This window comes from Balaenoptera ricei, chromosome 16 (assembly GCF_028023285.1).
Source record: "Balaenoptera ricei isolate mBalRic1 chromosome 16, mBalRic1.hap2, whole genome shotgun sequence".
In the NCBI taxonomy this organism is placed as follows: Eukaryota; Metazoa; Chordata; class Mammalia; order Artiodactyla; family Balaenopteridae; genus Balaenoptera; species Balaenoptera ricei.
In genome coordinates, this window is record NC_082654.1 from 31797263 (window position 1) to 31812839 (window position 15577).

At 43.6% G+C, this 15577-nt stretch overlaps 1 protein-coding gene across 1 annotated transcript in view; it reads left to right on the plus strand.

The window, feature by feature from the left end:
• Window positions 1–12160, plus strand: part of LOC132350387 (phosphoinositide 3-kinase adapter protein 1) — a 96615-nt gene extending 84455 nt beyond the window's left edge. The window contains exons 14-16 of the mRNA XM_059899561.1: window positions 3106–3176; window positions 4497–4615; window positions 11756–12160. Of these exons, the coding sequence (XP_059755544.1) occupies window positions 3106–3176; window positions 4497–4615; window positions 11756–11813 (248 nt within the window). The 3' untranslated portion in view covers window positions 11814–12160. The remainder of the gene's footprint in view (window positions 1–3105; window positions 3177–4496; window positions 4616–11755) is intronic.
• The last annotated feature ends 3417 nt before the right edge of the window (window positions 12161–15577 follow it).

Consider the following 15577-nt stretch of genomic DNA (forward strand, 5'->3'; position numbering starts at 1 on the left):
GTATGTTTTACTTTGAGTTAGCTTGGTGTGAGAATAGACTGGAAAGCATAAACTGTGCTTCTTACCTTGTATGGTGGTTTACCGCCCAGAGATGGCTATCTTATTGGGGTAGAAAATGTTATTAAATGACAGACCAGAGGATTTTATTTTACTCTGTGGCTGTAGACTGCATCCAGGCCCTGTTGCACAGTTATCTATTGCTATGTAACAAACTATCCCAAAATGCAGTGGCTTGAAACATAATCATTTATTTATGTCTGATTCTAAACTCAGCCAGGAGTCAAGTGGGAATTGTTCACCTCCACCCCCTGTGGTCAGTTGGGGTCACTCATGTGACTGTATTCAGCTGTAAGCTTGGCATGGGCTGGAGCATCCACGATGGCCTCTCACTCTTCAGGGACTCTCTACATATGGCCTCTAATTCAATAGCCTGAACTTCTTGTATGATAACAAGATCCATAAAGGGAGCATTCCAGAAGGACAAGCCCCAGTGTGCAAGTACTTATCGAGCTTTGGCTTGCATCACACTTGCTAACGTCATATTGGCCAAAGTAAGCCACATGGCTAAGCCGAGAGGGAGGTGAGGAGGAGGCTATACAAAGGTATGGACACTGGAGGTGAGGGCCCTTGGGTCACTAGTGGATAATCTGCCATTTTGAGACTGGTGATGATGATGATGATGATAGCTGCCATAATTAATCAAATGCTTGCTCTTACAGGCTCTGTGCCAAGCCTGTTACCGTGCGGTCTCACTCTATACAGCAGTGCTGTGAGACCAGGGAACAGAGGCTTAGGTTAGGCATCTTACCCTGGGTCACTTGGAAATTAAGCAAGGCATCTGGGATTCACATCCAGATCTCTCTGTGTGCTCCACCATGGGGACATACTGCCTTCCAAAGAGAAACAGTTCCCAGGGCAAGGAGGGAGAGTGAGGATGGCCCAGCTCTGATCCACCAACTGCCCCTCAACCCCCAGAGTCATACCCTAAGAACAGCACTGTTTTATTATGGTGCAGCTGTCATCTCTTGGGAACTACAGGGAAACAGTTGCAGGTTAAATCTGGTTGTGACTAAAATTTTAAGCACAAAATATTAGTGTTATGTTTAAGAGAACAAAAGTTTCATTACAGAAAGACCATTGACCTTCTGCTAAGTTGTCTGGTTCAAGTTTCTTAAGGATCATATATATATGGTCATTTTTTTTCTCTCATTCATTCCTCCACCAAATATTGAGGACGGCTCTGTGCATATGGAGCTAGACTGTAAACTGGAGACATAAAGCTGAAAAAGAAATAGGGTCTGTCCTCAGGGGACTTATAATGGAGGAGAGAAGGTATAAAAATAGTACCAGTTAGATGCTTGTCTGATCCTTCTTCCCTGGTGACAGAAGCCTGGCAAGGGGTGGGCACTGCCCCCTTCCCCCAGCAAGAGTGAAGATGATGGGGACTGGGGCCAGAGCCTCCTACCAGTGGTGCAGTCCAGACAGGTTGTGGCCAAGCAGGTCATCAGCCTCGGAGAGAGGAGAGGGCCAGCCAGAGCTGATAAACCAGGAGCGAAGGCTCAAAGCCAAAGGGTGGGAGTTAAAAATTCAGGAACACCAACGGAAGGGACAAGGGGAGCTGTCTGGTGTGAATTTCCAGGATCCTGGAGCCAGTGCCTGGACAGCTTTTTGCTCCCTCCTAGTGGATAAACTTTGGAAGGAGTCTGGTTCGTTGTAAGGGAAGGGGATGAACAATGATGAATGACGTGGGAGGCTTGGCTCCACAGGGATGGGAGCCCGTGGATGGGAGGGTTTACTTTCATTTGGGGGAATCTGGAAAGGTTTCGATAGCATTTGTCCTGAGCGTTGGGGACTGAGGAGGTTTTCGATTTGTGGATAGGGGTGGGCTGGGGGGAGCAGGGAGAAAAGGACATTCTGGCTGAGCGAACAGTGTTATGTGTGGGTAGCTGGAGAGAAAGAGACAGGGTCACGTGCTCCTTAATAGACTAACTCTGAATCCCCTGGTTTCTAGAAATATTTTCGACACATTATTTTAAATTTAAAAATCTGCCTCCAAGAAACAATCCAAAATTATAATCTTAACTTACTCTCATCAAGCTAACATCTAAATTAATTAGGTCAAAGTTGGTATCGTAATGAAGTCAAAACTAAGGCAATTTACCTATAAACTAATATGATGAGGAGCTATTTTGAGTGGAAATTCAGCAGACCTAAGATCTGGCAATACTGTTAAAGGCAATATTGGTAAATTAAAGTCAGAGTTTTAGTTGATTAACTGTTATTCTTCCTTCTTCACTGCTAGACCAATCACGTTCTTGAGCTTGTTCTAATGCTGTGCTGTCTGATACCATAATCCCTAGCTACATGTGGCTATTTAAATTTAAGTTCATTAAAACTAAATAAAATTTAGTTCCTCAGTTGCACTAGCCATGTGTCTTACTAGCTACCAAATTGGATAGCACACAACAGAACATTTCCAGAAAGTTCTATTGGATAATGCTGTTTCAACGAGGTAGGTGATAAATCCCCAACTTACATCCTTGAGCACCTAAACTCACACAGTCAGAGTTTCTACCCTGTGTGTATATTATACTTTTGAATCTGTGCTTTGTGTTTTGTGTCACACTGGCCCCTTTTTAGAAGGTATGTATACATGTGTGATACTCGCACATGCTGTAATTCCTAAATAGGTACAAAAACTTCAGCAACAAAAGTTGTTTGCAGATTTTAGAAATACCACTGAACATGTGAGAACTAGAGCGTCTCTGCTTTCTTGTCTGTCAGATCGGAGCTCTAATATCAGGTAGGGTTTTCATAGGGATTAAATGCAGTCATGCTTTTAAAGCACATAACGTGGGGTAAGCCCTCAGTAAATGGTAGCTGTAAAGCAAAAAGTGGTAATACAAAGATGAACCATTTCATTTTATGCTGAAAGAAAAAACTGAACTCTAATAACATGGTAATGTTATTAGACGGCAGCATTTTGAAGAATCCCGTATGCACAGCTTGTGTACTGTTCCTGTCAGTAAGTGAGAGCCAGAGTTCTGCAATTTACTTTACCGTGAGAGAATCCACAGTCCAGCTGATTTTGTTTGCACCCTTTAGGCAGCGCGAGTAACCGATCCAGCACCCGGAGCCTCCTCAGTGTGAGCAGCGGGATGGAGGCGGACAACGAGGTGAGAGCCGGGGCCCGCACCCCCGTACGTCTTGTCCCGGGGGTCGTTTCCCTGCAGGAAATAGAAATGCAGGTGAAAGAAGCCCGACACAAAAGGTCACCTGTTGTAGGATTCCATGTATATGAAATGTCCAGAAAAGGTAGATCCATAGAGACAGAATGCAGATCGGTGGTTACCAGGCCTGGGGGTAGGGGAAACGGGGATAAACTGCTTAAGGGGTACAGTGTTTCCTTTGGGGGGGGTCATGAAAATGTTTGGGGACTAGATAGAGATGGTGGTTGCACAATATTGTGAATGTACTAAATGCCACTGATTGTTCACTTTAAAATGGTTCATTTTATGTTATGTGAATTTCACCTCAATAAAAAGAGGGGAAGAAAGGAAGAGAGGGAAGGAGAAAGGGTTAAGCCAAAAGGGGCATCGGTGAGAGGGAACTGGATGAGTATCAGGGATTCCAGGGGCAGTGGTCACCTTTCGGGGCTTGGGTCAGGAGCGGGGCATGCCACAGCCGGAGCCACTGGTCAGTGTACCCCCCGAGGCCACACACTCTTTTGTCTCCTCTTGCCTGTGGGTATCTCCTTTTTCTCTCACTGCGGCGCTGGCCTTTTCTGCTTCTCAACATGTATAGTGGCAGACAGTCCCCTGAGAGCCGCAAGGTCTCTGAGCAGAGTGTAAGTTGCTGCCTTAGGCTGAGGCCCAATTTGGGTCAGGGTGTGATCCAGTGACCAGCGGCTGGGATGTGCGGGTGAGGTCACATGGGTCACTGCCAACCCAGGAGGCTCCCTGAGGTAGGGTCCTAGGAGTGGGCCGCCCACCAGTGCACGGCTTGTATTACCCTGTGACTGAGGACCAGTCACCGTTCTGTTGTCCCAAAAAGGGGCTTTTGTTTAAAAATAAAATTTCTCCAGCCCTATCTGGTTACATAGAGCAATGCTCCTCAAACTTTAACATGCATAAGAAATACCTAGGATCTTGTGAAAATGTGGGTTCTGATGGAGCAGGTGTGAAGAGGATCCTGAGACCCTGTGGTTCTCACAAGCCCCCAGGCGATGGTGATGTTGGTGGCCCACATGTCACACTGAGTAGCAAGGAACAAGAGCTCGAATCGCTAATGATAATTTGGGTCTGATGGTCTCCTCAGTGACTCTGGGAGTCAAAGTCAGTGGAAAACTGCCCTGGTATTGCTGGGTTGATTATCAGTCAGTGAGTAACCTTCAGCCAAAGCCTGGGGAGGGCTGAGGAGCTTGTGGGATGGCAGTGTCCAGCTATGCTGTTGCTTAATGTGATTTTCACCCTTCTTTCTCATCTTTTTTGCTGTAGGATAATGAAGCCCCTGAGGTTACCAGAAGTCGTAGTCCAGGCCCCCCGCAAGTGGACAGCACACCCATCGTGCCCCTTGAGAGGCCCCCCAGGGTGCCGCCCCGAGCCGCCTCACAGAGGTAACATCGAAGCTGACGGGACATTTCTTCCTCACTCTCTGAGTTTCAGGGGAGTGTAGGATCTGGGGACATCTTAAATGACCTAAGAATAAGCGCAGAGTGGTTGAGAATCTGCCTGCCAATGCAGGGGACACAGGTTCGAGCCCTGGTCTGGGAAGATCCCACATGCCGCGGAGCAACTAGGCCCGTGAGCCACAACTACTGAGCCTGCGCGTCTGGAGCTTGTGCTCCGCCATAAGAGAGGCCGCGATAGTGAGAGGCCCGCGCACTGCAATGAAGAGTGGCCCCCGCTTGCCACAACTAGAGAAAGCCCTCGCACAGAAACGAAGACCCAACACAGCCATAAATAAATTAATTAATTTAAAAAAAATTCCCCATTAATGGATATTTGCAAAAAAAAAAAAAAAAAAAAAAAAAAAGACCCAGCTCTTTAACCAGGGCACTTGCTCAAAATGTGTTTCCTATGTCTAGTGATTGTCTTCGACCTGAGTTGTCTGATCTGGTAGCCACTAGCCACATGTGGCTATTTGAATTAAAATTATTAAAAAAAAAAAAAAAAAGAATAAGCACAGAGCTAGACTCACTGAAATGCATACTTTGGACACATTTCAACGTGGACTCTTCATTAACTTAAGGGATGCTTTATTCAGTTGCACATACTCTAAATAACAAATGCAATATTTTGTCAGTGAACTACATTGGTAAAGGTCAATGTTTTGCATAATTTTTTTCTGGTTAGAATTCAGCTCATGAATAACTAATTCCCTTGGCCGCATAGTGGGGACAGTGCCTTTTGGGGACCAGGAGATAAGAAGGAATTGGGAATGGAAATAAAGATGAGAGGCAGCAAGGTGTGGTGGTGGGGAAACACTGCCAGGGGAAGTCTCTGGCAGCCACTTGTGAACTTGGATGAATTATTTAACTGTCATGTGCCTTAATTTCCTTGTCCATAAAATGGAGATAGTAGGAACTTCCCTGGCGGTCCAGTGGTTAAGACTCTGAGCTTCCACTGCAGGGGGCTCAGGTTTGATCCCTGGTCCGGGAACTAAGATCCCTCATGCTGTGTGTGGTACAGCCAAAAAACAAAAAACAAAAAACGGAGATAGTCAATGAACTTCCTCACAGAGTCGTAAGGATTGTGTTTCTGGCCCTTAGTAAGAGCACAACAGTCTGAGTGTTTTTTATGCAGAAGGATGAGCCCATGGAGATTTGCAGCTGGGCATTAGACAAAAGAGTGTGACTGACTTATGGGGCTCTGATGTATGTCTTTGTTTGTGTTCAGGCTTCTGGCAGGAACCTTTTTAAGGTCTTCTGGAGTCACAGAAGAGGTGGTCAAAGCTAGCTTGTCTGCCAAGGCAGAAAGGAGCCTTTGGGAATAAAAGCCTAGGCTTGCCTTGGGAGTTTAATTCTTTGATGTCTGAAATACAATGTGAAGCAGGGTTGGGGGGGGGGGTTGGGGGTACGGGGAGGGGCGCACGGCAGGGGGGAGATTAAAAGGATGAAGTTTTCTTTAAACTAGGATTTCTTTTTTTTTTTTTTCATTTTGAAACTTGTAACTCAAATGAACCTCATCAGTGAAATTTGTTGAGAAAGTACCACAAGGAGGCTTTTCTTCTGCTTTTCTGGAAAGAGCCGCTGACTCTGCGCTGAGGATCTTCCCATTTCTCCCCTTGCTATTACCGCTTTTCCGTGTGCTCCCAGCAACATTCACGTACTGACACTTGCTACACAAGCCTCCCTCAGTCCCAAGCTGCTTCACACTCACGGAGCATGTTTCCCTGGTGTAGAATAGAGTTCACATATTAGAACATTAGCCCTAGAAGGAACCTTAGCGATAACCTAGTCCAATCACCTGAATTTGCATAATGTTCTGTTGCTTGAAAATTATATATACTTGGGGATTGGGGAGGGGTGTTTGTGGAGAGCAACTGTGGTAATAAATGCTAATATTTATTGAGGGCTTACTATGTGCCAGGTGTTCTGTTAAACACACTAAATGCATTAGCTCATTTAATTCTCTTCACAACTCTAGGTGGTAGATATTTAGTGTTATCCCATTTTGCAGATGTAGAAACTGGGGCTTAAGACTGGATGGAGACTTTATGTCTGTGGCAGACCTAGGTGTGCCTGACTCCAGGGTCCAGTCTTTTAGTCATTTTGTTACACCTGTCCAAGGAGGTCCAGGTGTCATGGGAGAAGATACAAGATCTAAGACCTTTTATTCCTGAAGGTAAAGACTTTGGAGGCAGTTATCTAATTGTACCAAGATTAAAAAGAATGTCAATCTCCAATATATAGCTACAAAGACTCTGTGGGATTTTGTCTGCAGGAGAGAGAACAACCAGTGAAATGGGTTCCAGAAATTAAAGGCTGGAAACTGGGATGCATTTAATGTGTAAAGAGAGATGGCAGATGAATTGTTTTGGGGGAGTCTGGAAACATGTTGTGATAAAGATGGGGAGAGAAAAGGAGGAAAACATATGTTACTAAAGAAATGGTGTTTGCAAAGAAATCTCTGATAGAAACGGGGTTTGGGTGCATTTTTGCTGTGAAGATTGGAAAGATGCAATTGTTCTGAAAGTGTGTATGTAATTTTCATAATAAAATGAGGAGATGTTTGAGCAAAGAATAAAATGGGCCTCTCTCCTGAATGCTTGACCCACTGACGGACAGGAGGGGAGGCTGACCTTGGTGGTCTCCACTCCACTTCCAGATCTGGGAATTGGCAGCTCTTCCCCACTCATGTTCTCCTGAACCCCGCTTTCTCTCAAACAGCACATCTGCTCATCACTCTCTCCAGTCCTGGTCCCTTCCTCTTCTCACTCTGCATGCTGACCCCAGAGCTTGAATTGTCAGCAATGACTCCAAGTCTCCATCTCCATCTGTACCTTGGCCTTCTGTTTCCTACTGTTCATTGGGAACTTCACCAGGTGTCCAACCAAGATCTCAAACGCAGCCCATGCAAAACTGAACTCATCATCCAACCTGCCATCCTCTGCCCCAAACTGCCTTCTTCTCACCACTTCCCAGCCTGAGACGTGGCACTATTCTCTCTCTTCCCCAAGTGCCTGCCCCGGAGTCAGCCTCCATCCCTGCCTCCCTCGCAGCTCCCCAGGCTCTGTTCATTTTGCTGCCCTCGAAGCTTTCAGATCTACCCCTCCTCTCCATCTGCCAGTGCCTCAGTTCATCCCTGTAGGCCCACACTCACCTCCCTGCCTCCAGTCAGTCCCTCCTCCACTGCCCCAGAGAGTGCCCTTTCTAGAGCAGAGATAGCTGGTGATGTCACTTCCTGGCATGAAAGCCTTAAATTTAATTCTGTATTTTTTAGCATGCCGTGGCCCTGAGTCCCACCCCTCTCTTGTAGTCACTGATGTTTCCCCCTTAACAATTCCTAGTGAGCTGTGTCATTTTGTACTGTCTTTGCTCAATCTGTTCCTTTTGCCTGGAATGCTGTCTTCCTACTCCCTTCCGATCTCTGCTTAGAAAATTCCTACACATCCTTTAGGACTCTGTCCAAACATTACCTCTTCTGTGAAGCCTTCCCTGATGTTCCTATGCAGAGTGAACCTTCTTGTGTTTCCCCAAATACCTCCATTATAATTCATCCGAGGTTGTGGCCCTTGTTTACATACCTGTCTCCTCAAGTAGATGGTAAACCTCAAAAGAATAGAGATTGTTTTTGTTTGTTTGTTTGTTTGTTTTTTAAATTTTATTTATTTATTTATTTTTGGCTGCTTTGGGTCTTTGCTGCTGCGCGCGGGCTTTCTCCAGTTGTGGCGAGCGGGGTCTACTCTTTCGCTGTGGTGCACGGGCTTCTCATTGCGGTGGCTTCTCTTGTTGGGGAGCACAGGCTGTAGGCGCGGGGACTTCCGTAGTTGTGGCACACGGGCTTTGTTGCTCCGCGGCATGTGGGATCTTCCCGGACCAGGGATCAAACCCATGTCCCCTGTATTGGCAGGCAGATTCTTAACTACTGCGCCACCAGGGAAGTCCCTAGAGATTTTTGATTAGAAAAAAATTTTTTTCTACTCTCCCCAGCACAGAATGGAGTTAAATCGGTAATTGGCGCCTGCTAGGAATTTAGCAAATATTTATCATGCAAGTGAATGGGTGGATGGATAGATTGCTACTGCTTGGGTTGGCAGCTAGCCATCAAGTCGTGTACCACAGTGCAGGTGGGTTACAGATTAGTGGAAAGAAGCTTCACATTCCCACCCGCTGTAAGTTCCCAATATATTTATACTTCAAAGTTAGGAAAGGCAGATGGTGACAAGAACAGGAGCAGATGCATTATATCTTTGCATGGCATTTCCCTTGCAGGGCATTAGTCCCTATAGAGTGGGCAGCTGACAATGTCACACTCTTCATAGGTAAAGTCCTGCCAGTAGAGAAAAAAAAAAAGCTAACATCTTGCTGAGCCATTGCCCTCTTGTTTTTTAATATGTTTTGCCATTTACTAGTGATTTGCCAATCACTAACAATCTATGCGTTCCCCTTTAAGGTGTAGCCTAGGTACTGCCAAATCAGAACATACTTCTGAAGGCCTCCTGGAGTACCAAGAGTTAATCCTTTAGCTGCTGACTTGTAAAGAGATCTGTGAAGTCCCTGGGGGGTGGGGGGTAGTGGTCAGAGAGTAAGGGGACTTGGGCCGGAGGCTATTTACTAATAGGGAAGCTTAAAGATATTTTAACAATGTTGTGATCGTACAAAAGCATACCATCTAAATAATAGACCTGCTTTAAAAGAATGTAACCAACATTAGGATTGCTGGGTTCTTGAACCAAGCTTATCATCAGCACAGACCTCACCCTCAACACGGAGGAAAAAGCAGCCAGTGCCCAGGTCTCTGGACTGGACAATCCTGTCTCCAGCTCCAGCTTCCCAGCGTCCTGGAGAGGCCGTCTCCCCCACAGACCACCACTTGATTCTGATTTAGTAACCTTTACTTCCATGGTTCTGATATGTCTGTAATCACAAACCCATTTCCCTGAGATGGGGCTTCCAATACTTAGCTGGGTTGTTCATCAGAATGAAATATGGAGATGGTTTGCTTGTAGACTCGCCCCAACTGCAGAGTCGGGCAGCAGAGGAAGAGGGACCAGTAGGGAATCGTGACTCTCTTTGTGATGGAAGGTAAAATGTAAGGCTTATGGGGCATACGTGGGGAAAAGGTCTAAGAATACATCTTTAATCATAATAATAAAATTATTAGCTTTACCTCTTGAGTGCCTACTCTAAGCCAGGAAGTGCTATCCACGTTCCAACTGTCATCTCACACAGTATAGGTATCTGTAATTCCAATATAGATACCTATATCTGCAATATAGGTATCTTTACCTCTGTCTGGCAGATGAGAAAGAGGTTCAGAGAAGTTGAACTTATTCTTCAGATGTGTGCATAAATGCCTCTGCCATATGTTCTCATAGGTTCTGAATGTGCCCTATCAAAACATTCAGTGCAGTGTACTGATTTTCCCTGTTGTCTGTCTCATCCATTATATTCTCAGCACCTTGAGGGAAAGATCCATGCCCATTTTACTTGCTGTTATATCCCACACCCAGGAAGCCAGCCTAAGCTTACTCAAGTGATAAGTGGTATCACCTGACTGTCCTTCAGCTTTCTCCTTTAAGCCCATGGTTCACAGGGCAGGTCAGGCGATGGAAGGAGACTGTCCATTTGTTTTCTCTGGATAAAGAGACAACCACACAAAACCATCTACTCCCAGGTGCCACTGCAGGACCTCCTGAGGATGTCTGTTGTTATTCTTTTCTACTTCTGCCTCCCTCTCTGGCTCCTGAAATGGCCTGTCTTTTCCCAACTCTTTTGTCGTTTCCTTGACCTACGCAAACTTGCATTCAAGAGACATTTAGTAAATATTTACTCATTGATTCATTCAGTCCTTAAGTACGCAGTTCCAGGGTAGCACAGTTCAATTACAGCACCTGACAAAGCTCTCTTTCTTGACTTATTGACTTGCTTCCAAGAGAATTAAATATTGGTTTTACAGCACACTTGTGGAAATACCATCTGCAGTTGTTGAACCCTCTGTAAATACATTCACCCAGGTCTGTCTGGAGTATCATTTAGTACTGTTCAAAAACCGTCTAACCTAATGTGGAGGGAGGCTTCTAGGAAAGCAGACATGGAGTTGGGACAGCACACTTAGCGATCCCAGGTGGAAGTAGTTGTGAGAAGCCGACTTCAGAAATTCTCAAGTCCTCTCTCAAGGGATCTCCCCACTGTCTCCTGCCTGGCTGCATATTTGAATCACTGGAGTTTTAAAATAAAGGTTTTATTATTATTTAGGTATGGCAAGGTCAGCAGATCAGGAGACGACTGCCTTTGAATAGGTAGTTCGTTATACTCCTAGATCCCAAGAGGAGGGGGGCACATTATGCTGGGGTAGGGCACACAGGAAAACCCCAGGTTTAGGCAGGAGAAATGGCAGGGAGGGGAGAAACATGGGCAAGAGCCTTTATTTTGGGTTCTGCAGGAAGGAACAAGTGAGGCAGGCTAGGCAGATTAAGGATTGGCTAGTTTGAATAATTTCAACAGGCTCCGGGGCAAAGGGGCTGTCTCTAGTTGTCTGGCACCTGGCCCTGGGGTGATTAGGGCAGTGGATAGTGGTCCCGAATGTGGGAGTCCCATTAAAGGACGTGGTTGGGGTATGGACTCTGGACTGGTTAGTTTGCATGTGAAATGTGTGCTCACTGCAGGTTGTTTGCTATCCCTAGGAATTAGCTTACCCTAGGAGGGGCAGGCCCTCCAGGATCAGCCAGGGCCCAGATGTCAAAGCCTCAGAAAATAAACAACATGGTTAATATAACTGGTTGAAGGAGGGACACTATTTGAGAGTTGTGATGCTTATACCCTATCCTCCGGAGATTATGATGGAACAGGTCTGGAATTGAGCCTGGCAACTGTTATTTTTCAAAGCTCCACTGGTGATTCTAATGTGCAGCTAGGATTGCAAGCCACAGCTTAGCATGTATGCCACTGAAAGGTCCGTATGTTTCTCCACTTTCATTAATTGAAGAACATGTCCTTTGCATAGTATACCAAGTTTGCAACAAATCATGGATGCCTAAGAACTAGTTAATTAAATTCATTTGATAATAATTGCGTTATCTTTCATTTCAGGCCTCCAACCAGGGAGACCTTCCATCCTCCTCCACCTGTTCCACCCAGAGGTCGCTGATTCTACCTCCTAAAGCCTGCCTACTTCAGGACCTTGAGACTTGTGGTTTTCAGCCTGTTAATGATGTCTTCATGTTGAGTTTTATGGCCTGACTGCTGACCTTAAGACCCAATCTCATTGCTGATATTGTTGCGGCCCTGCTGGTCTGGGCTTTCCTTGAAGAAGATATTATTAAGGCACAAAGAGGTGAAACTAAGGACTTCATTCACCATCATCAAGTATATTGATCCCTATTCTTGTTTGCCAAGAGGATGACGACTTAATTGGAATACTTACCTCTAATTTGGCATGTCAGGAGCCTGAAAAGATTGTTCAGAAATGTACATTACAAGTGATTTTACTGAAATGCACTTATATTAGGTCTTACTTATTTGCTAGTCCAATCTAATTTCTAGAAGTGATTATGATTTGACTTACAGTATCCAAGTAAGAAGATATGTCCTAATTTTTAAATGATTCTTCAGCTTTTCTGTAGCTTCAGGAGGGTGTTTAAATGCCAGGGCTTGTCACATACAACAAACTCAAAAGGACTTTAGAGAGGGATTAGTCCTAACTCCTTTTATATAGAAGGCAAATCTGAGGTTTCACAGAAGCCTGGAACGAAGAATACTCAGTTGGTTAGAGGAAGAGGTGGGTCTAGAATCAGGACCTGCTGATTCCAGGTCACCATACTTTCCATCTCCAAATAGCCAAGCTCTCTCCCTCAAGAAATGCCCAGATGTAGAAATTTGGTCAGTGACTGACTATTGGCCTTCCAGAAGTTTCCTCCTTCCATATCTCCCAGGTATGGGACTATCAAGTATTTGGAGCATTTATAATTCAGTATGCTTGCAAAACAGTGATGCTACCAAAGAACATCTAAAAAATGGTTGGGAACCAGAAGCTTGGGATGCCAGGGACCCCACTTATTGCTCTGCACTCTTAGATGCAGAGCAGTAGATCTTAGTTCTGGCTATAGGAGAGAGGAGGACCCTCGACTTTTACTCTGCTGAGGGGTCAGAAGAAGAAGGAGGAACTTAAAATAGAAATAGTTATCTATTTCGTTATATACACGTTATTACCACCAGGCTTGGGAAATTTGTGCAGAGAATGTAGAGCCTTAAACATATCATTAATTTTGAGTCCCTAGCACATAAATCTACCTTCAAAGCACAGGCCCTTAATTGATGCTTAAACGTACAGTAAAATTAGTATCAGACCTATTTCTTTAAAAATTGTCAGAAATCTGGTGCTTCTCCATGAAATTATTCTCCATCCCACACAAAGATATAAAAGACATACTATTAAAGATCCATTTAAGTACAGTTTTATTGGGTCCTTTTGTAATGATTAATGGTTCTTTTTCAGTCAAATTCCTCAGTCCAGCAAACAAGGACTTATTGAAGTTAATAGCTTCTGAGATCTTGGGTTTTTGTTTTTCTGTTTTTTTTGTTTTGTTTTGTTTTTTCCTGACATAAAATACACTATTGGCGCTGGCCATTAAGAGAGTATTTGTGGAAATTTTACCTACCACAATGCCTGGCACGTAGTAGCCATTTTGCAATGGTCCCTTTGCTCTCCTTGTCACCTATCTGGGAGAAATAGGGTAATATGAGATAAAAGGAGAACAAGAAATACAAGGTTGGTATGGTTATCCTTCCCCTTATTGATAGTCTCTGTTTTAAGTACATTTGATCTTGATAAAAGTTATACTTTTAAAGATATTTAGTACCTCTAAGCTCCCTTTTGGATGCGAAATTTAGGTTTTTTTTTTTTACATTCTTTGATTAACAAGCATTTAGATCAGTAACATGGCAAAACCTACTGCCAGCCAATGGTGTTACCATCTTTGTATGCACATCACTGTGCAATATTGGAATATTTTATTGCATTTTTATTCTTATATGAAAATAAGTGGAAAACATAAAATTGAAAGTGCTTATGAGATACCTGGGTTTCATAAATGTGACACACACTTGAGACACAGAAGGAAATGATCAGGAGTGCCAAGTCAAAATGACAAGTCTTAAATCCTCATTGAATGTTCACTGAACATCCAAAATGATTGGTTGTGTGTAAAAGTAAAAGAGGAAAATGAAAAATTTGGATGAAACACTGGGACCACGTTATCAAAGAATGTCTCTAATGCCCGGGTGAAATTTTTCATTCTCTAGAAACAGAACCATCCATTATAATGTAAATTTATTCAGCTTCCACACACTCAACTTTTGTATACATTTTTAGGAATACATTATGTAACAAAACCATGAATTTAAATACAATGAGAATCAGAAACTAAATTGTAGCTAGGTGTCCAAAGAGACAGTTAAAAAGTTCTCTATATGATGCCTTGGGAGACAGCTGTGCGGCCACCATCCTGCCCCAAGATTTTACAAACTGGCTCAATAGACAGTGAAGCTATTGGTCATATTCACTGCCATTGCCTTTGCCTCTAACTGTGCAAGGTACATTGTCCTCCAGTTCCCAGGCCAGCACTGTTCCTTCATCTTATATTAAAACCTGTGAGCAGACAACCCAACTATATGAGCAACACAGTATGAATACTGAGAGACTCTGAACAGGAGGTTTGTGTTGCAATCAAATAATTTAACTTGACGTATTTAATGATGTGAATAATCCCTAATGCTTTGCCATAATTAGGCAAAGTAATAGTATGTAAATGACTTCAATAAATATTTTTACAAGTCAAGCTAAGTTACCTACCCTCTCCCCCTCTTTTGTCTTACTTTGTTATTAAAAAAGAGAGATCCTACTCTGTCCTACATCACCTCAATAGCTTGGATTTTTAGATCCCTCTCCCATTTGTCCCTGGAAGTAAGTTGGTTTTCTGTGCTGTCTTTCAAAGCATAGTGTGTGGTTTTGCAGCTGGTTGGCTGAGGAAGCATTAGTAACAGATTTATTTCTAAGAAAGACAAGTAGCTAATTTGGATAACTCTAGAAGATTCATCCTAAAAATCAATCCTCAATTTTGAGGAATCTTCCTGTATAAATATTTGCTTTGGTTTGATAAATAGTGTTCTATTCATTTCCAAGTGAGTTATTAAGAATATAAAATGGCCTTCCTCATTCATTCCTGACGGCCAGATACTATGTTCACCAGAGTGGTAAGAGGATGAGTAGGAGGTTGAAAGATGTATTCTGAATTCTGAGGCAAAACTCAGAATTAGTTTTCTCATAGAAACTGTAATAAATAGGTTCCTTGGTGAGCTCACCAGAGCCCATTTAACCCACAATATAGGAGAAAATGTCTTAGCTAGCCATGCAGTAATAGTTAGCATGATGTAGAGAAAGAACATGGCTTGGAAGTCAGGAAACCTGGATTTTATTTTGGACTGCTGCTGACTTGCTGAACTCACTTAACTTGACTCCCCATCATCTGTGAAGTAAAATGTTTTGTGTTTAATAATAACCCAGGTCCCTTTACCTCTTTAAGTTTAGGACTAAGGCAAGGGGTAGGGAATACCTCATTCTGATGAAGGAGGGAGACAACCTTACTAGACTCACCACCTAATTAGCAAGGGATCTTATTATGTGGCAACTCCCATTCCATGCCCTGTATCAGTGTTATGACAGATCAGTTAAAAGAAATGTGTCAGAAACAGTGAGATGGGAACTGTACAAAGAAATTAATAACTTTAGTTGCTCTTTGGTCTAAGAACCAATGTTTTAAGTGATTGCTTCCTAAAGAAAGAATTCAGAACAATTATAAAATTCTTCAGTATCTAGAACACTTCATCTAGAACAGAAAAGGTAGAGGTAGAAGG